Below are 19,151 nucleotides of genomic sequence, written 5' to 3' on the forward strand. Positions count from 1 at the left end.
TATAGTCTAGTCTATAGTCTAGTCTATAGTCTAGTCTATAGTCTAGTCTATAGTCTAGTCTATAGTCTGGTCTATAGTCTTGTCTATAGTCTAGTCTATAGTCTAGTCGATAGTCTAGTCTATAGTCCAGTCTATAGTCTAGTCTATAGTCTAGTTTATAGTCTAGTCTATAGTCTAGTCTATAGTCTAGTCTATAGTCTAGTCTATAGTCTCGTCTATAGTGTAGTCTATAGTCTAGTCTATAGTTTAGTCTATAGTCTAGTCTATATTCTAGTCTATATTCTAGTCTATAGTCTAGTCTATAGTCTAGTCTATAGTCTAGGCTATAGTCTACAGTCTAGTATATAGTCTACAGTCTAGTATATAGTCTAGTCCATAGTCTAGTCTAAACTCTTGTCCATAGTCTAGTCTATAGTCTAGTCTATAGTCTGGTCTTTAGTCTAGTTCGTCCAGCAGTCCGTAGCAGTTTAAATTATGATTTAGGCTTTCCTATATTTTCCAAATTTTATATTTAACCTTTTTCTATTTGTTCAACTATATAAGAACTTAGTTGTATAATAAATTATTTACTAATTTTCATGTTAGATTTTTTAACACTAAAATTTTAGTGCTAAATGATTTCTAAATTACTCTAGTTTCTAGCTTTCTTCTTTTGCCTAAAAATTTGTTCTTTATGCTCTTAAATCGACTACGTAGTAAATATTTTCGCTTTTCATTAACACTTAAGTTCTAATTTTTGGTTGTAATTACTTGGGTCATGTTTACATATGGCTTTCCATGTTCTAGACATACATACATAAGTACCAAATACATATGTAAGTTAAAATTACTTATGTATTAACATTTATAGGTGTTTAAGTACATATTTGACCCATTAAAATTTTTCCCTTCTTATTTTTCGTACTTAAACTTCTTTTATCTTTGTGCTCTATATATTTATATGTATTTCTTAAACACCCAAGACCAGTCTTAAAAGACTAGTTTTATATTGAAGCCATTATTTTTTTTTTGGAAATTTTTATCAAAATAAAGTGATTCATGGTTTTCAGTTTAAGTATTTCTTATTGAAAACAAATAAACTAACCTGAAGATGATTCAGGGAAATGAAAGTTTTAGATAAAATTAACATATAAATACATAGATGCTAAAACGGATGCTTGATAAATGATATTGGTATTTTAATATAATATTAAATTTTTAAAAATTAAAAAGCGAAAAAATCTTGAAAATATGAATATATTTTGATGCAGCAATATTTTGCCAAGTTTTACAGAATATATATATGAAAACACTGAACAAACATCTTAATAACATTTTGTTTGTAAAAACAATATTGATTTGTTTCAGCAATAAGTTCCTAATGTAGACTAGAATATGCAATAGGCAGGATTTGGAGAAGATTGTATACTAGACTATAGATTAGAATATAGACCAGACAATATATTAGGATTAAGACTAGTATATTGACAAAGCTAGACTGCAGACTAGACTGTAGACTAGACTGACTACATACTAGACTAAAGAATATAGTATAGATTCGAATATGGAGTAAATACAAGATAAACTATATACTTGATCATAATCTAGACTACAGACTAGACTATACACTAGACTGTAGACTAGAGTAGACTTTATATTAGACTATCAATTATATTATAGACTAGACTATAGATTTGATTAGACTAGACTATAGACAAGAATATAGACTACATTATAGACCAGACTAAAGAATAAACTTAAAACTATGCTATATCCTGTACTAGACTACATACTACACTAAAACCTAGACTTCAGACTATAGACTAGACCTTAGATTATACTATAGACTAGACTATAGTCAGACTATAGACTAGACTATAGAATAGACTATAGACTAGACTATAGACTAGACTGTAGACTAGACTGTAGACTAGACTATAGACTAGACTATAGACTAGACTATAGACTAGACTATAGACTAGACTATAGACTAGACTATAGACTAGACTATAGACTAGACTATAGACTAGACTATAGACTAGACTATAGACTAGACTATAGACTAGACTATAGACTAGACTATAGACTAGACTTTAGACTAAACTATAGACTAGACTATAGACTAGACTATAGACTATACTATATACTAGACTATATACTAGACTATATACTAGACTATAGACTAGACTATAGACTTGACTATAGACTTAACTATAGACTAGACTATAGACTAGACTATGGACTAGACTGTAGACTAGACTATAGGCTAGACTATAGACTGTTTTAATTTAGTGTTAAGTTACTTTCGTAAGATCAATAGATATCCGAATGTTGCATAGGAACATGTTGTTATTGTAAAGAAATCTAAATTTTTGTCTGATGCTAACTCTTCTAAATAGTGTTCTTTTTCTGGTTTAAAGTTAAACTATTCAAAGTTCCCCTAAACTTTCCAGTAAAGAAAAAAGTTCGCTATTGCAAGACTTGAAAACATTTTTAATTGATCATATGAAAGATCTTCAACGGCAACAAACTAATTTCGAAAAATTTGCATTCACTATCTTCAATTTAAAAAAAAATTTCTAACTAACCCATTTAGGCATAACGTTCATTTAGCAAAGATATGTTGTTTTTATTCAAAGTAAACATTGCCTTTCTCATATGACCACAATAGTTGAACAAAAAAACACAACAAAATTATTAAAAATTTTATGTAACTGCGTTTTGTTGCTATTTTATGTAAATAACGTACATCATCTTTTCAAATTTATTGTTGCACAACCAAAAGTATTTGGTTTTCTGCAAGCCAATATTTTTTTCCACAATTTTAGGTTAACAAATCAAGCTTTTAACAAAAAGTCAATAAACTTTAAGTAACCAGCTAATAGAGCGGCAGCAACAGCAGTAGCAGTTACCACAAAAATCAAAACAACAACCTTTTATAACAAAATTTTGTGTGTGTGTGTTTTTTTGGCATAAACAATATACCAAAATTGTTAACAACAGCTTAAAGACAACAAAATGTAATGCTGAAAAGAAAAAAACTCAACTTTAAAATGTTTTAACCATAAAAGAAAAACTTGTTTTTCCTTTAACGGTTAAAATCCATCCAAGAAAAACAAACGCTAATGATGAGAAGATGAATTATAACCACGATTTTATTAACATGGCAAAGAAGAAGCTGTTTTGTTAACAAAATATATACAAAAGGAAATGACCCTTTAACTAGATTTTTTTTACTATATTATTTAGTTGTTTTTGGTACTTTTGTTTTTTTCAAACTTACATAATAATACCTTGTTGCATTTAACAAATGTTTTTCCTTTTAAATAAAGTAGTTATTTTAAAAAGAAATCATTTAAGCATAAAACTTAAATTGAGTAGAAATTTGTTGGCAAAAATAACAAACGAGAAATATTTCCGCCTTTTTAAGTTAAACAATAAATTTCAAGCCACAAAGTTAGTGGGAGTTTAAATGAATAAAAAAAAACAACTATGATATAAAATGGAAACTAACTTTTATTTAAAAAATGTCTAAAAGTGAATAGTTGTGAAACTTGTGAAAATTTTAATTTTTAAAGGCATTATTATTTGCTGCAACATGTTTATACAATATATGTTCCTATGCAACATGTTCCTATGCAGCATGTTCCTATGCAACATGTTCCTATGTCTTACTTTTAAATGATTCGGATGTCTATCAATCTTACGAAAGTAACTCAACACTAAATTAAAACTTCTAAAACTTTTCAAATATTTTTGTAAAAAAGTGCTTTAGGTGAACACCTGCCATGACGGCCTTATTTCACAGTGGTCTTTGCAACGACTCACCACTACTGCTCCATTGTGTATGGCAACTTACGTATGGAATTGTTGGTCCTGTACGCTTACACTTTGCTTGAGATATCTCTAAACATTGCTGCACCGTTGCTGAACTTCCGTTTACAACCGAGCAGATGGGATGGCCACTATTGAGTCGGCAACAGCATCTATAGACTTAGTAGCACCTCATTCAATCCAGCACACTTCTCATTTATCTGACACATTGTTAACAGGAAAACATACTTATTCTAAGTAAACCGGTTTACAAGACCCGTATGCTACTACATTCATTCTATATCATATACAATTACCACCAACTTATTTCCAACGTTTAGTCCCATAGCCCCTCCTCTGTAGGTTATGTGTTGTTATCGGCAACAGCACCGAACTTTTCCTGAAATATAGACTTTTTCATGCATCACTTTTTTAATCGCAACTCACTCTTCCTGCGAATTGTGGTAGCAATTCTTTACCCCGGGAAGCATGCCTCGAGGGGTGTGTAACATGATAATCGAAGAATTCCAGTTAATGCCATTGCCTTTCAATAAATTAGGAGAATCCTTAACTTCATAATGAAGTCTTTTGCTCCACTGCTTTCTTTTTCTCGATATAACATCAACGATTGTCCATTCTAAATAAATAACGCTACAGACTCTCAAAACTCTAGATATTGCCAATACTTTCTCTTGATGTTTGGAACCATTTTATTATTATTGTTTTAAGGAGGATTGTTAAGCTGAATGAGTAGACATTAATGAAATGATGCTGTATATAGCTGAGTTCCTGATAACAGTATTGCATATATGTATATATTGGACCGAATTCGACATATATTTGTAGGATATACATGATCGACTCCAGTATCCCAAATCTCTAGATATTGGCAACACCATGATATTATAGATTTAATAATCAGAAATGATCAAACAAATGTGCTCATAATTAATCCCGAACGTTTCGTCCGGATGTAAGGTTTATGGCGACTGATCTCGCCATACTAAGAGCTACTTTAGATACCTACACTTGCTCTAGATCTACTTTAGAGCCCTGGCCTAAGGCTTTTCTCTTGATTAAATAGCTAATCACTTATTAACAAAGTATATGCTTTACAATTGCCGTCCTGCATGATCGACTGATCTCGCTATACTAAGATAGCTTATTTAGATTCTTACACTTGCCGTTGTTCTAGATCAACTGATCCAGATTTATGTACAACTCTAGATCTACTTTAGAGCTCTAGTCTAAGGTTTTTCTCTCGATTTCGTAGCTAGTCACTTAATAACAAAGTATATGCCTTACAATTGCCGTCCTGCATGTTCGACTGATCTCGCCATACTAAGAGCTACTTTAGATTCCTACACTTACTGTTGTTCTAGATCAACTGATCGGGCTAAGATTTATGTACAATTTTAGAGCTACTTTATGGCCCCATAGTTGCCACTATACTTGATCGACTGATCTTATTAAGATCTATGAATGAACTTAAGAGATCTCTAAGTAAAACTTCAGGGACCTATTCTTATATATATATGCAAGAACAACTCTGTGATATTATAACACCACTAATGACCAATCAAAACATTTAAAGATTAACCATGGAGCTGATCCGTTGAAGATCTAGTTAACCTGTACTCATCTGTATTTTCATCGTTTAGAAGCACAAAACATTATACAAATTTAGGATGATCAATTAGAAACATCTACGTGTTAGAGAACACGAGATTGGACTCGTTAAATCCCTTACTATTCCAATTTATATAAACTTGACCTTTTTCGAAAGTTTAGTGAGGTTTCCAAGACTTCTTGATGACTATATAAAGATCTATTTCTTAACTTTTGCCACAGCATTTCGTAGATAGCATAAAATTACCAATGCCCTAATAAACCCTTCAAAGTTTACCCATCCTAATTATGTTCGTAGTTTAGCTGAACGCGTTTGTAAAACGTTGTATCAGTTAAGGAAGATCAAGTGTCAGATCTGAAAGAGTTAGAGATATATGCTTTACAGCTCTTTTAATAGTTGGATTTTTTTGTATACATTTTCCATAAATACTACACTTTCATTTAGTATAAAACTTTTCTAGTATATAAGTGTTTCAAATATAAATTTATATAAAAAGTTTCATTTTTTCTAGATTTTCTTTTTAAACTGGCCATAACCCACATTTTATTATTAATTTTGTTTTTTTTTTATTTTTTTCTATATTAACTTTTAATGTTTTCAGTTAGAAATCAAAACAACCATTGTAAATTATTTAAATTAATTTATCATGCTTTGCAACATTTTTACAATTTTTTTTACAAATTTTATTTTATAAATTAATGCGCATAACCATTAAGTTTTTTTTAATAAAATAAATCGTGTTTCGGATTTTATTATTTTTTTCTTTTATAAATAGCCATAGATTTAATATGATTTATATTTTTTTATTATTTATGTTTGTTAAACAATAATTCATTTGCTGGTTATTACAAACTAAATAAAATATTCAACTAAGTATAGTTAAAAATTATCAACACAGCAGAGCGTGAACTGTGAAATTTTAATTTTTTATAACAAAAAAAAAAAACAAAACTCTAGTTATGAATTTTAGATAAAATTAATTTTGCTATAGTTTTTCCATGTTCTAAAAGCAAAAGAGTAAAAACTTATACCATATGAACTGGTACACAAAATTTTGTAATGTTATTAACCTAAATTTAGTTTAACATTTATTTAGGTTTTTTTTTTGTTTTTGTTTTTGATGATGTCTAAAATACATCCGTTACAAATTATAATTTACAATTATTGTGTTTGTAATACAATTGTTGAGATAATAATAATGTCTGCAACATGTTGCTAAAGTTTTTGTGATCAACATGTGTGCTTTAAACTAGAATCTGGTACACACTGTAAACTTGAAGAGGCATTTTATAGGGGCGGGTTAAATTAGGCCCTATAATTATAAAATTCATGAGGGTCATCAAGTCTTAGTTTTATAGCATTTTGTCGAGATACGAGTATATTTATCATAATTATAAACTTAAAAGCCCTATTCCGCGGTTTAACTTGTATGGGGACTAGGTGAAATTATGGATCGTTGTTAAGCATTTTCAATAGGTTTCGTCTTCGGTAACATAGAACATCAAGTGCCAAATTCCATTGAATTGTCTCAATAATTGCGACCTGTAGTTTGATTACAAGGTTTACATGAACAGACGAACGGACATAGCCTCTGAAAATGATTCTAAGCCGACTGGTATACTTTAAGGTTGGTATATGACCACTATTGTGCGTTACAAATATCAGCACAAACTCAATATACCCTCCTAAATAAAGTGGTGTAGGGTATAACAAGTTTCGGGTACGCGAGATATATTAATATTTCTTTCTCTATCACGCAAAATCAATAGTTTCTCGGTGTAGACCGGATAGTGCCTGTTAAGAGTTATGCACCTTTAATTGGTCCTCTGGGAGACCATAAGGTCTACTGTGATTCAGAGAACATCAAAATCCAAAGATAGAGAAACAAAACGCTGGGAAAACAAAAAAGCATAGTTTTGCGATTTCCAAGGGATTTTAGACCAAAAAATTTACCGAATAGATTCTCTAAATGAAGAAATGTAAGAGAATCCGATTCTCTCTATAAAACCCAGTCAAAGAAATATCTAATTTCCCTTCATTGAACTTATTTCCCAGCCATTTCAATCTGTATTCTATATCTGCATTCTACTCGATCAAATCTTGTTACTCTGCATCTTGATATAACCTGCTATAGTGCGGAAAGTTACTGTTCCACATATTGACAAATGCCCTGTAAACATCCTTATCAGCATCCTTAGACTTAGTAGCCCTGATATCAAGTGTTGGCCATAAGGGTTTTGATATTTTACAAACCTTTCCACTATTCCGGATTCTCTCTAACTTCAACCAATAATTGTGACAGATTGGCTCGGCATCCAATACAGATCCACTAAGAGAATGTTCTATAGGTGAGAGTTACATATTGATGTCCCTAACCGCTAATGGCAGCAATAATGTCAAGAGAGACATAGATTTGAGCATCTTCCAATAAGCGTCCCGTAAGACTATGCAACCATAAGTTTAGGTCTAAAACCGCTTTGTTAATCCAATTTACCATATCAGACCTCTTTTTCATTATTTCCTAAGTATTTTCTTTCCATAAAAGCTCGCTATCAATGAAAGTCCCTCTAACTATGGCAGCCTAAAGTTGTTGACCTTTTAAAATTATAATGATTTAAGACCTTGAGATTTTAACTTTCTTAAAATTCATTAAAATTTCTTACTAATTATATTTTCTTTAAATTCTTTTGAATTTTTAGGAACTTCCACGTGCTGAAGCTTTATTGGGTCGTGAAAATGTCAATGATGATGATTTGCAAAGTCTCGACAAAGAGGAACCAATGAAAAAGGTGGAACATAAAATGGTTAAAGCCGAACACCATAAACCCGCCGAAGAAGAAAGCAATATGAATGAGGTTAACGATAGCGAGAACAGCGAAGAGGTTGATGAAATGCAAAAGTATCCTGGTAAAATTCCTTTGGAATTGGACTTAAGTGATTTGGCTGCTGCCTTATTGCAAAATAACAAAAAGTAATTATTCCTATTTATAAAAAATATACGTGAATTTTTTTTTAACTTTAATCCCTTTTTAACAGATCTCGCATGAATTGTGTTGTAGAACGTAAACATGCCGAAGAAATTGTTGACTCGCCCTCGAAAACCGTTGCTCTGCCCTTCGGCATGAACTTGACCACCGATCCTAAAAAGGCTCGCATTACCGGTGAACGTATTTCGATCTTCTGCGAGGGTGGCAATGAAAACAAGGACCAAGAACAATCTGGCCGTCACAATAACAATCGCGAGGAGGATGATGATGACATCGAAGATGTTGAAGCTATTCGCCCCATGTTCATTCCCTTCCAACGTGTACCCATTCCTTTCGGAGCCATTCCTAATCGTTTCCCCTTGACTCATATGCCTCAACGTATGGAACCTATGATGCCACCACGCCAACAGGAACAACAACATGCTTTCTTGCGTCAATTGCCTCCTCCACCACCACCATTCCAACAACAATTGCCTATGCGTCCCCCTATGCCACCACAAGAGATGCAAGCTCCTCATCCAGAACCTCAACGTATTGTACGCATTCAATTCCATCAGATTCCCATTAGAGAAATGATTCATGTTGCCAACGATGTGCCCCAACAGATTTCGGTGCAACAACATCAACAGCCTTCTGTAGTTCAGCAACAACAACAACCTCAACAGCCACAACAACCCCAACCACCACAGGTGCAAATTCAACAACAGGCTCAACAGCAACAACAACAAGTTCCTCAACAACGTCAAGAATTCCCCTTCTTCCAAGTAATTAACCATTTATTTATATTATTGGAAACAAAATGATTTATATCTTTACTTTTACCTACAGATTCAACGCATGCCCTTGGGTTTGGCTTTGGAACGTGCCGGTATCACTGCTGAGGACTTGAACAATATTCAACGTCTCACCGAAAATCGTATCAACGAAGAATTCCGTCTTTTGGCTAATGAATCTGATGAAGATGAAACCAGCAACAGTTCCGAAGATGATGATGATAACGAAGACAACGAAAGCCATGTTGCCCCACAATCTCAACAACAGAACAAAGCTCAAGATCAACAATCATCCGAACAACAACAGCAACAACAACAGGCTGAACGTCAAGCTCGTATGCAGGAGTTACCCATGCCCATCCAACGATTGATTCTTCAACCATTGCCTGAACAACCCCGTGATACCATGACACCACCAATGCCCGATCAACCCATGCAACGTTTACCCATGGGTCATCCCGGTTGGGGTCGTAGTTTAGCTCAACCCGTCAGTATTCCCGTTCCCATGATGGAGGCACAAAACGATATGTCAGCTCAGGATGATCAATCGTCAGCTCAAACAGCTGAAGAGTCTGAAAGACCACACTGTAAGTTTTGTTTATGATAGGAAGAGGTGGGGCGGGAGGGTTTTTGAGTTTTTTGTTACGTGTTAGGATAGGAGAATAATTTTTATAAAGTCACAAAACGATATGTCAGCTCAGGATGTTCCAACGTCAGCTCAAAGAGCTGAAGACTCTGAGAGACTACACTGCAAGATTTTTTGAGAGAAAGAAGTGGGGGCGGGGTGTTTTTGAGTTTTGTTGAGCTTTAGAATAGAAGAATATTTCCTATAGAATTATTGAAAACTTAAAAGATTTTTGAAGTGGAAAAACTCTTTTGCGAAATTCGTTTAAAAGAAGACATTTCCGAGTCCAAAATCCAGCATTTTTAATACAAATTTGTGTTTAGAGTGGTTAGGAGTAGTGGTTTTGAGTGTTTGTGTAGTATAAGGAGAGAGAAACTTTTGTAAGCGATTAATTGATTTCTTCCAGAGCATTCAAAGAGAAATACTTTTGTGGGGAGAACATCGTTAACGGAATTAATGAAGATTTAAAGGAAATTTTCTAATTTTTTGAGAGAAGTTAAAGTGAGATTTACGTGAGGAAATAATAATAGTTTTAATTAATTTAATGTATACTTAAAAGATTTTCGAAGTGGTTACAGCCAATAGCAATAAAATGGACATGTCTATGTTCAAAATTTCTTGACTTTTTATAGTATAATATTAGCATATCTACCATTTAAGAGAAATCTCTAGAGGAGAGTAGTTTCCTCAACTAAATATCTCTGTTATGACTGTCGAAACTTTTTCTTTTCGAACGCAGTTACAGAGTGACGCCCGGCAGTCTCAACGTTTTTATTTTATACGGACGGTTAATTAACTTTAACCATAAATAGTTTATATTTTTTTCTTTATATTTCTTTTTTAATTTTTCAAAAGTTTTAATTCCAACATATTTTTTCTTTTTATTTCATTTTACTTGTTTTTTTTTAAGCAGTTGTCCAGCCCCGTTCCGTCTAATCGTTTGATTGTAATAAATCATCTGTGATGTTTGCTGCTGTCTTTTTGTATCCATCTACTTTTTTTAAACTATAAGGAAGATCACAAAATTTAAATTTGAAAAATATTATTTTTCTAAAAATAGTATAAAAAACATTCTTGTAACAAAGGCAGCTTAATGTTTTTTTGAACAAAATGTATAAAAAATTTTTTACCCCCTAAATATTTGTTTGGTTATTTGTAAAAAAGAAATATATATATATATATGCAGCTAATTGGTGTATAATATACATTATATATAGAAGATATTATTCCAATAAAGTGAAAATTTTTAATTTATAATTTTTTTTTAATGTTTTCTTTTTTCTTGTTTATAATTTTATCCCCTCTCTTCTACACTACACTTGCTACAATAATGTATGTTTGTATGTAAACTTTTCGTTCGATCAATCAACCAATCAATCAATCATTCTTTATAATGTATAAAATTTATTATTGTATTACTACTTTATATATAAAAATATACTACTTGTAGTTTTTTTTTTTTGTGAATCTTTTATTAAAGTTATAAATAATTGTTGTTAAACTTTAGAAATTTTTTTGTAAAAGGAATTTAATTAAAATAAATTTGTTTTGTAAGAAAAATCAGAAAAACCCAATAAAAAAATAATAAAAAATATTTGTAAATAAGAAAACAAAAAAAGAAAAGAATAAAATGATTTTATTTTAAAAGATCGATCGTTAGGAAATTCTTTAAAAAGGGCTAAACTTACAGATCAAGCAAAGAGCAATTAGTGTTTCTTGGATCCTGTGATATTCATTGGTTACTGTACTGTGTATCCAATGTCAACATGCATTCAGATTCCGACCTATGACACATAGGTCATATGTTAAACCCATAGGTTATAGGTTAAATCCGAGTTGTCTGGCAACTGAAGAAGTGATTGACGTCCAACGGGCTCAAAGTCTGTGGCTGCAAGTCACGCCTCCAGTTATATATATAGGATAGATAGGATCAAACCTTTCAAAAAGGGTTTCCACGACAATTGTGCCTCCACTCCGACACGGCCCGATTCAGAATCGGCCAAAGATTGTCAACTCAACTGTATTAACCGGAAGTTTTTTTCCAGAGAAGAACATTCTGTCACAGGTAACCTGTTACAACAAAAACACTTTCAATTGACTCAAAAGAGCAATGAGGGTTTCATTGGTTCCCGTACTGTGAATTTAATATCAACAAGTTATTCAGATTCTGACGGATACTATCCATAGAAGAACAGGTCATAGGTTAAATCCAAAGAGTAGCACGTTTACAGCGTTATCTGGCAACTGAAGAAATGGTTAACGCCCAACAAGTTTAAAGTCTAAAGTCACGCCTCCATTTATATAAAAAATATAATTACTAGGGAAATGTTAATATGGACAATCAATTCATTCGACCCTTTCAAAAGCGTTACCACGACAATTCGATCTCCGCTTCGGAACGACGCGATTCTCAATCGGCCAAAGATTATTAACTCAGCAATAGCTGCATCAACCCAGAGCAAAAACCCTTTCAATTAACTCAAAGGAGCAATAAGGGTTTCATAGATCCTGTGATATTCATTGGTTTCTGTAGTGTGACTTCTATGTCAACAAGTTATTTAGATTTTTGCATATACTATCCATAGACCCTTAGGTAAAATCCAAAGGGTATCACGTTTTCCATGATGTCTGGCAATTGAAGAAGTGGTTGATGGCCAACGGGCTCAAAGCCTATGGCGCCAAGTCATGCCTCCATTTATAAAGAAGAGATAATTACTACTGACATGTAAAGTTTGGTCAATCAATTCATTCGACCCTTTCAAACAGGTTTTCACGAGAATTCGGCCACCGTTTTATGATAATCATTGGTTCGTGTACTGTGAATCCTATGTCAACAATTTATTCAGATTCCGACGGATACTATCCATAGACGCATAGGTTAAATACAAATTTTAGACCTATCAACCCATCTTTTTTCTTTTCAAGATAGTTGGGAGACTAAAAGATCTACATCTTAGGAAAACAAGGCCACCTTTAAGATAAATCTGTTGATAGTGCCATACATAAGGTGGTATGTTGCATTATGCTGGACTTGATGCTTTCAATAATAAAAATATTGTGGCGATTAAAGATTCGCTTGTAGATCTGGGGGTTCAGGACATAAATTGTTAGGTAAACCTTCAAGCGGGAATCACACTCTCCTTATGGTATTAGACTTCGGGGAAGTACCTCAAACGTAGTATCCATTTAGTGACGATGGGCTAGCATCTGATAGACTCTTTGATGGACGTGCAACAATTCCAGATGAATAAAGCCATTGGGATTAAAGTCATTGGGATTATAGCACGACATCTGAACATGCAGAGAAACTAGACCATTTAGCACTTAGTTTGCACTCTCCAACCCTATGATAAAGTTTGCATTTCCGACCGTGAAAGTAGAAACAAGTTCTTCAAAGCGCTAGCCAGCAGCAGCAGGGAAATAGACAAAGAAACCTGCATGTCTGCATGCCGTTACAGTCCGAGAACCACCTATACGAGGAATCAAAGGTCCTCCCAGCCAAGAAAAATAATGTCATACTGAATATGCTGCTGGGATGTCACCAGATTTTCATCCCAACCTGTCGCGATAAACAAAAGTTGCTCTGGCACAAGTGAGATCGGGATGGAGCAACAGGCTCAACACCTACTTTTCCCGCATAGACCGTGAAGTTCAACTGTTGAGCCCACCCTACTTCACTTAGCCCAATAGATTTATGGACTAACCCTACTAAAATAGCCCAATTTCTTTGTTTGCACCTAAATACAGAAAACCCGAAATTCAAATGTTGTTAAAACCACAACAGAATCTCAATCGAAATGGAAATAAGAAATAGTTTTCATAACGAAAATTGCGCGACTCAAACGCTCACCTTCTAATACGTTTATCAGCAGAATTAACCATTTATTTAACTGGAGTTTATAGGAAGATTTAGATTTTCTTCCATCTATTTCTTTGGCGATCGATTCGATAAAACTTTTAGATTGAAACCTCCTTAAGAATCGACCTAATTTTACTTTCATACTTTAAGTAATTATAGTTCTTTCTATTGTTCTGTTTCTCTGTCTTCTAGATCTTTACACTGTACGAAGAGAATCACAATAGTTCTTATCATTTTGGAGTAATGTGGCTTAATGTGTTTACGGTAAATAACCCTTCAGAAACCTAAAAGTTAATAATCGATTCGGTAGAACTTTTAGATTAAAACCAACATAAGAATCGACCAGTCATTACTATCTTAGTATAAGTAATTATAGTCCTTTCTATTGTTTTGTTGCTCTGTCTTCTAGATCTTGATACTCTACAAAGAGAATCACAATAGTGATTAACATTTCGAGTAACGTGGCACCTCTTTATGGTGCATAACTCTTCAGAAAACTATGCGTTGGTGATTGATTCGATAAAACTTTCAGATTCAAACCTCCTTAGAAATCAACCAGCCTTTACTATCTTACTATAAGTAATGACTGTTCTTTCAATTGTTTCGTTTCTCTGTCTTCTAGAACTTCACACTCTACAAAGAGAATCACAATAGTGCTTAACATTTTCGAGCAACATGGCACCTCTTTATGGTACATAACTCTTCAGAAACCTTAACCTAAAAGTTGGTGATCGAATCTTACTTTAAGTTCTATCTATTGTTGTTTCTATGTCTTCTGGATTTTCACACTCTACGAATAGAATCGCAATGGGGCTTTCGAGTAAAGTTATATCTTTTTATGGTGCATAACCTAAAACTAAGCGTTTTAGTGATCAATTCGGTTAAACGTCCAGGTTATTTAAAGAATCACAATGGTGCTTATCCTTTACGAGTAATGTAATGGTGCACGATCCTTCATAACCTAAACCTAAAAGATGGGTTCAAGACATTTTGTTAGATTCCCAGAGAAAAAAAGTCTTTTGCTTGTTTTAATCGTAATTTTAAATTTATTTTTCTTTTTTAATTTGTTTGACTAAAGTTATTACGTTGATATCAGTAATACAAATTAAATATTTATATAGATTTTATTTAAAAATACTAAAAATTTCATATGAAAACATTGTTCGAAAACAATTTTATTTTGTTTGTTTTTTTGTTGTTTTATTTAATTAATTAGTAATACATATTTACAAAATCTCAAATTTTGACGTTCACTTAAACTAAAAAAATGAAATAAAAATAATAAAACATAAAATGTAAAATGACAACACAAATTCTTTAAAAAAAAGTAAAGACTTGTTTTGTTAAAGTAATGAATTATAAAATGATTTAAACATAATTTTGTTTTTGTTTTTTTTTGTTTACATAAAATAACAACCACTTTTGTTAATTTGTAAATATTACTATTATTATTTTTTGTTTTTGTTTTTTTATAAATTATACTAAAAAATTTCGTTTACCAGGCTTTTAAAAGTTTTGTTTTTTTTTTAATGTGTCTTTTTTAGAATTGGTGTAAAAAGCGTATTTTTTATAATATAGTTTTATGCCTCTTAGATTTTAACAGCACTTTTTGACTTCTACGAAGACTACGTTTCAGTTTTGGGGCGTGATTTTTTTTGCATTATTTTGTCTGAAAAAAATATAGATAAAGAAATTGTTTGAAGAAAACCCAATTTTAATTTGGTTAATTGTTGATTTATGATTGGTGGTTTTATGAAGAGTAAATAAAGGAATATTTGTTAGGTGGTTAGTGCAAAGAAATTATAAATAAATGATAATGTTAAAGAAATGATAAGAATGAGGGAATTACATTTATATCGCAATATATTGTTATTTCTATATTAGAAATATATGGAAGGCAATTTTGAAAGGAAGCTTTTTATTAAAAAAAGCAGAGGTTTCGACAAACATATTTACTATAACGCACAAATTGCGAAGTAGAAACAAGGTCCTCAAAGCGCTAGCCGGACAAAGAAACCCTGTTGGCTACCTATAAAACATTTGGCCGGTCAATGGGAAATTATACTGCTCCAGTGTGGTCTACATCGCTGAGTGATACCCAGTGGAGAAATATTCAAAGTTGCCAAAAATGCCACCCTAAGGACTGTAACGGGCTGCATGCAAATAACCTCAGAACACCATCTATAATAGGAAATGAAGGTCCTCCCAATCAAGGAACATAATGTCATGCTGACTGAACAGTTCCTCCTGGTATGTCACCGGTAGAGTCATCCCAACTTTAACATCACACAGTTGGATGCTCCCCCGAGGAATGTCATGAAGGACCTTCGTGTATACGAAGAGAGCATACGAAGTTATGTTCAGGATCCCTTAGATCGAACTTCGTATACAGCAGCTTTGAACGACATTCATAGAGACGCCATCAATACCGCGGTTTCAGGTTACCGCATGAATGTCGTTCTTGGAGGTCGTCCATAGCAGAAGTAAAGAAGAACCTGCCGCGGAAAACAAGATCAACATAGCATAGACTGTGCCGTCCCCAATATATGCCCAGCTTGTGGACAGGGTCCCCATGATACCTACCACATATTCAATTGTCCAAAATGTTCGAAATGTTACAAGAACATTTTGTAGTAAAATCAAATTATTTTCTGAAATAACAGTTTTCAGTTTTGTTTTCAGGGAAAAACTTTTGGTGAAAATTCTTGTAAAACGAAACCTTTTGGCGTTTCTTCTTGATCTTAATTATAGTACAATATTCTACTTAAACAATACATACTGATTAACATTTAATTTTATTTAATGAAATCCTTAATAGAATGCTTTTACAATTCAGTATAAGCTTGAATATTTCCCTGTGAGATTGTAGAACAGTCAGATTATCATCATGGAAAGTCATCTTATAATGTCAAGCAAACATCCTTACATATTCCTGGTATTAGGAAACCATTTTGGACCCCTTTTGTTTCTAATTATAGTGAAATTTTGATACACAGTTCCATATCTTCTTAATTTCCCTATTGTGATCCGTTAAAATCCCCATGAAATTCGGTCCTTTGGTGCCACTCATTGATCTAAATCACTGTGAAATTGTCTTCTTACACCATTCATAATTTTCATCTTTTCCCATGGATTAATCAATTTAATAGGACCGCAATTCCATAGGTTGTTCCAAATGTCTTAATTTCTTACTGATGTCGTCAATCGAAAGTCTGCATATCCGTCGAATTCCATGAAATTGGGTCCTTTCTTAAAAATTGTTGCTCTAAATCACTGTGAAATAGTCTACTGACACTTTTTTCAATGTTTTCCTAAAATTACAGTCTTCATCTTTCCCATCTAGCACATTCATTTAATATCCCCGCAATTCGATAGACAATTCCAAATATCCTTCATTTCTAGCTGATGTCGTCAATTTGAAGTCTGCATGTTAGTTTTCTAAATTCCCATTCAATTCGTTCAACAGGAAGCTTATACAATTTTAGATCATCTTCTTATATTCGGACATTTTATTTATTTTATTTTCAATAACAATTCGATTCTTACTCTGCAACTGATAGTTTTATCCCGAAAAACATTGATCGGCACAGGTGAAACTTGAAATTTTAACACAACACAATTGGATGCTTTTCCAAAACATACCAAAAAACACATTTGTATAAACGAGGATAGAATTTCGGACATAGAGTTCTCATAAATGTTGTACTTGGTTCTCAAGCACTATAGAAAGCCTGCTATTAAATCTATGATAATTCTATCACAACTAACAACATGATGAAGCAACAGGCCTCATACCTAGTGTTCCACATAGACCATGGAATCCACAACAAATGCCTATCGTATGTCAATGTACCCCAGATACCCATCCCATGATATTCAACTATTCAAACAACAAAAATTGTATTTGTCCAAAGGATTTATAAATGAATGCTCCATAAAAAGTAATATTTTAGGTCTAGACCTTGATGTAGAGCCAAAAGAGTAAAGTTTTTTTTCTAATTTTTGCTGTACAACATTGTTAATACTTAAAAACAAATAGGTATTTTGGACCTAGACCTTGAGCCAAAAGACTGAATTATTTTTCATGTTTTGATATTACAACAACATTGATAATATTACGACTTGCAATATGTAAAGCAAAATCATAGTTTATGGTAAGTAAAATGAAATGAAAGGATTTTAGGTGATAACAAATAAAAACAATACAAAAATTTCATCACTTACCTTAAATTAAAATAGAATCTCTACTTTCATCTCCTTCACATACACAAGTAATTGTGTAACATTAGAGATTACAGCCTGGATTTTCAATAACATCTAAAGAACTTAAATACACTTAAAGAAAAACATATTATCACATTTATTCCATTAGCCGCTTTAGCCATTTTCACATTGATGACCCTCACAGTTGCCCCAGAAGATGCAATTGCCGACACCACTGTAGCAGATGAGAAAAACAGCTGTTAAGAAGACAAGACTACAAATGGTGCAGGGTTTGCGCTCCAGAAAGAAACCAATCAAATAGAGTACAATAAACATGACATGTGTTTCCATAAGAGCAGGATTGGTGGGCTTTGGCAACAATAGCACCGGCAGCAAACATTGTAAACAATACATAGCGTCACTTTGTGTATATGGGCAATAAAGTTGTTTGGCTTTAGAGCAGGTAGAAAGTAAAAGCCGCCTATTTGTTGTTGCTCTAGTTGTAGATGTGATTTAATTTTTCTCAAAATAGCGCTTCTTTTGGCTTCGACACACTCATTTATAGTTTTATTTTAAAGAGACTAGCTCTTTTCTTAATGAATTATAATTTTTATACAATTATTTTTATTTGCTGACAGGTCGGAGAAGTAAATTGTATCATCGGTTAAAAAAGTCACGCGTGCGGTTCTTTTTGCCAACTCCTCGTACACTACTTTTTCCGTTTGTTTGCACCAGCCCCGTTAAGACAAAATCTATTGCCTTATCCCGTTTTTAACTAATTATACTTTAACATTTTTTTATTTTATTAAACACTGTATATTATTTTTAATTTTAATGCTTTCCTAAATAAATTATTTTTAGATTTTTAAGGACAAGACGTTCTTTTTCGGTGAATATTTCTTTTTTCATTAAATATTCTGACAGTTGTTTGGTTGTCATTAGAAAAAAATGCGGTCGGTTGTTGTTTTTAGTATTAAATGTTAACAGAGTTGCATTTAATGGTAGTGCAATAGACAAAGAAGTTGTTGAGAAAGTTTTACGTTAATTTTAAACACATTTCGATAATTTATAATAAAAATAGCAAGGAATTCATATATAACAGTAAGTCCTTAAATTTGGGGACTCTAAAAAAAGTTTGAGTAAAATTTCTACGAAATTTATCGAAAATTATCCATAAAATCGTCAAATTGTCAGCATTTTTTTATAAAAACAAAAATTTAATAAAAAGAAAGTTTATCGACGATTTAAAAAAAAAATATCGAAAATGTTCTATCAAAACGAT

General features: G+C 32.6%; 2 protein-coding genes across 3 annotated transcripts in view; one reads left to right on the top strand and one right to left on the bottom strand.

Moving 5' to 3' along the window:
• The window catches only part of LOC111676688 (bromodomain-containing protein DDB_G0280777), a 37,528-nt gene extending 26,464 nt beyond the window's left edge, over positions 1–11,064 (top strand). For both annotated transcript variants that reach the window (XM_023437659.2, XM_023437660.2), the window contains 4 exons: positions 8,122–8,393; positions 8,459–9,173; positions 9,238–9,769; positions 10,721–11,064. In XM_023437659.2, the coding sequence (XP_023293427.2) occupies positions 8,122–8,393; positions 8,459–9,173; positions 9,238–9,769; positions 10,721–10,743 (1,542 nt within the window). In that variant the 3' untranslated portion in view covers positions 10,744–11,064. The remainder of the gene's footprint in view (positions 1–8,121; positions 8,394–8,458; positions 9,174–9,237; positions 9,770–10,720) is intronic.
• Positions 11,065–17,890: 6,826 nt separating this feature from the next.
• On the bottom strand, positions 17,891–18,777 carry LOC111676681 (bladder cancer-associated protein). The gene has a single exon (XM_046952992.1). It carries the CDS (start codon positions 18,281–18,283, stop codon positions 18,044–18,046), a length of 240 nt encoding a protein of 79 aa, XP_046808948.1. The 5' UTR covers positions 18,284–18,777; the 3' UTR covers positions 17,891–18,043.
• Between the last annotated feature and the right edge of the window lie 374 nt (positions 18,778–19,151).

Source organism: Lucilia cuprina, chromosome 5 (assembly GCF_022045245.1).
Source record: "Lucilia cuprina isolate Lc7/37 chromosome 5, ASM2204524v1, whole genome shotgun sequence".
NCBI classification, from domain to species: domain Eukaryota; kingdom Metazoa; phylum Arthropoda; class Insecta; order Diptera; family Calliphoridae; genus Lucilia; species Lucilia cuprina.

Bases quoted from the DNA above. Each gene is read 5' to 3' on its own strand.
- LOC111676681 (XM_046952992.1), bottom strand. From the start codon at position 18,283: ATGTATTGTTTACAATGTTTGCTGCCGGTGCTATTGTTGCCAAAGCCC.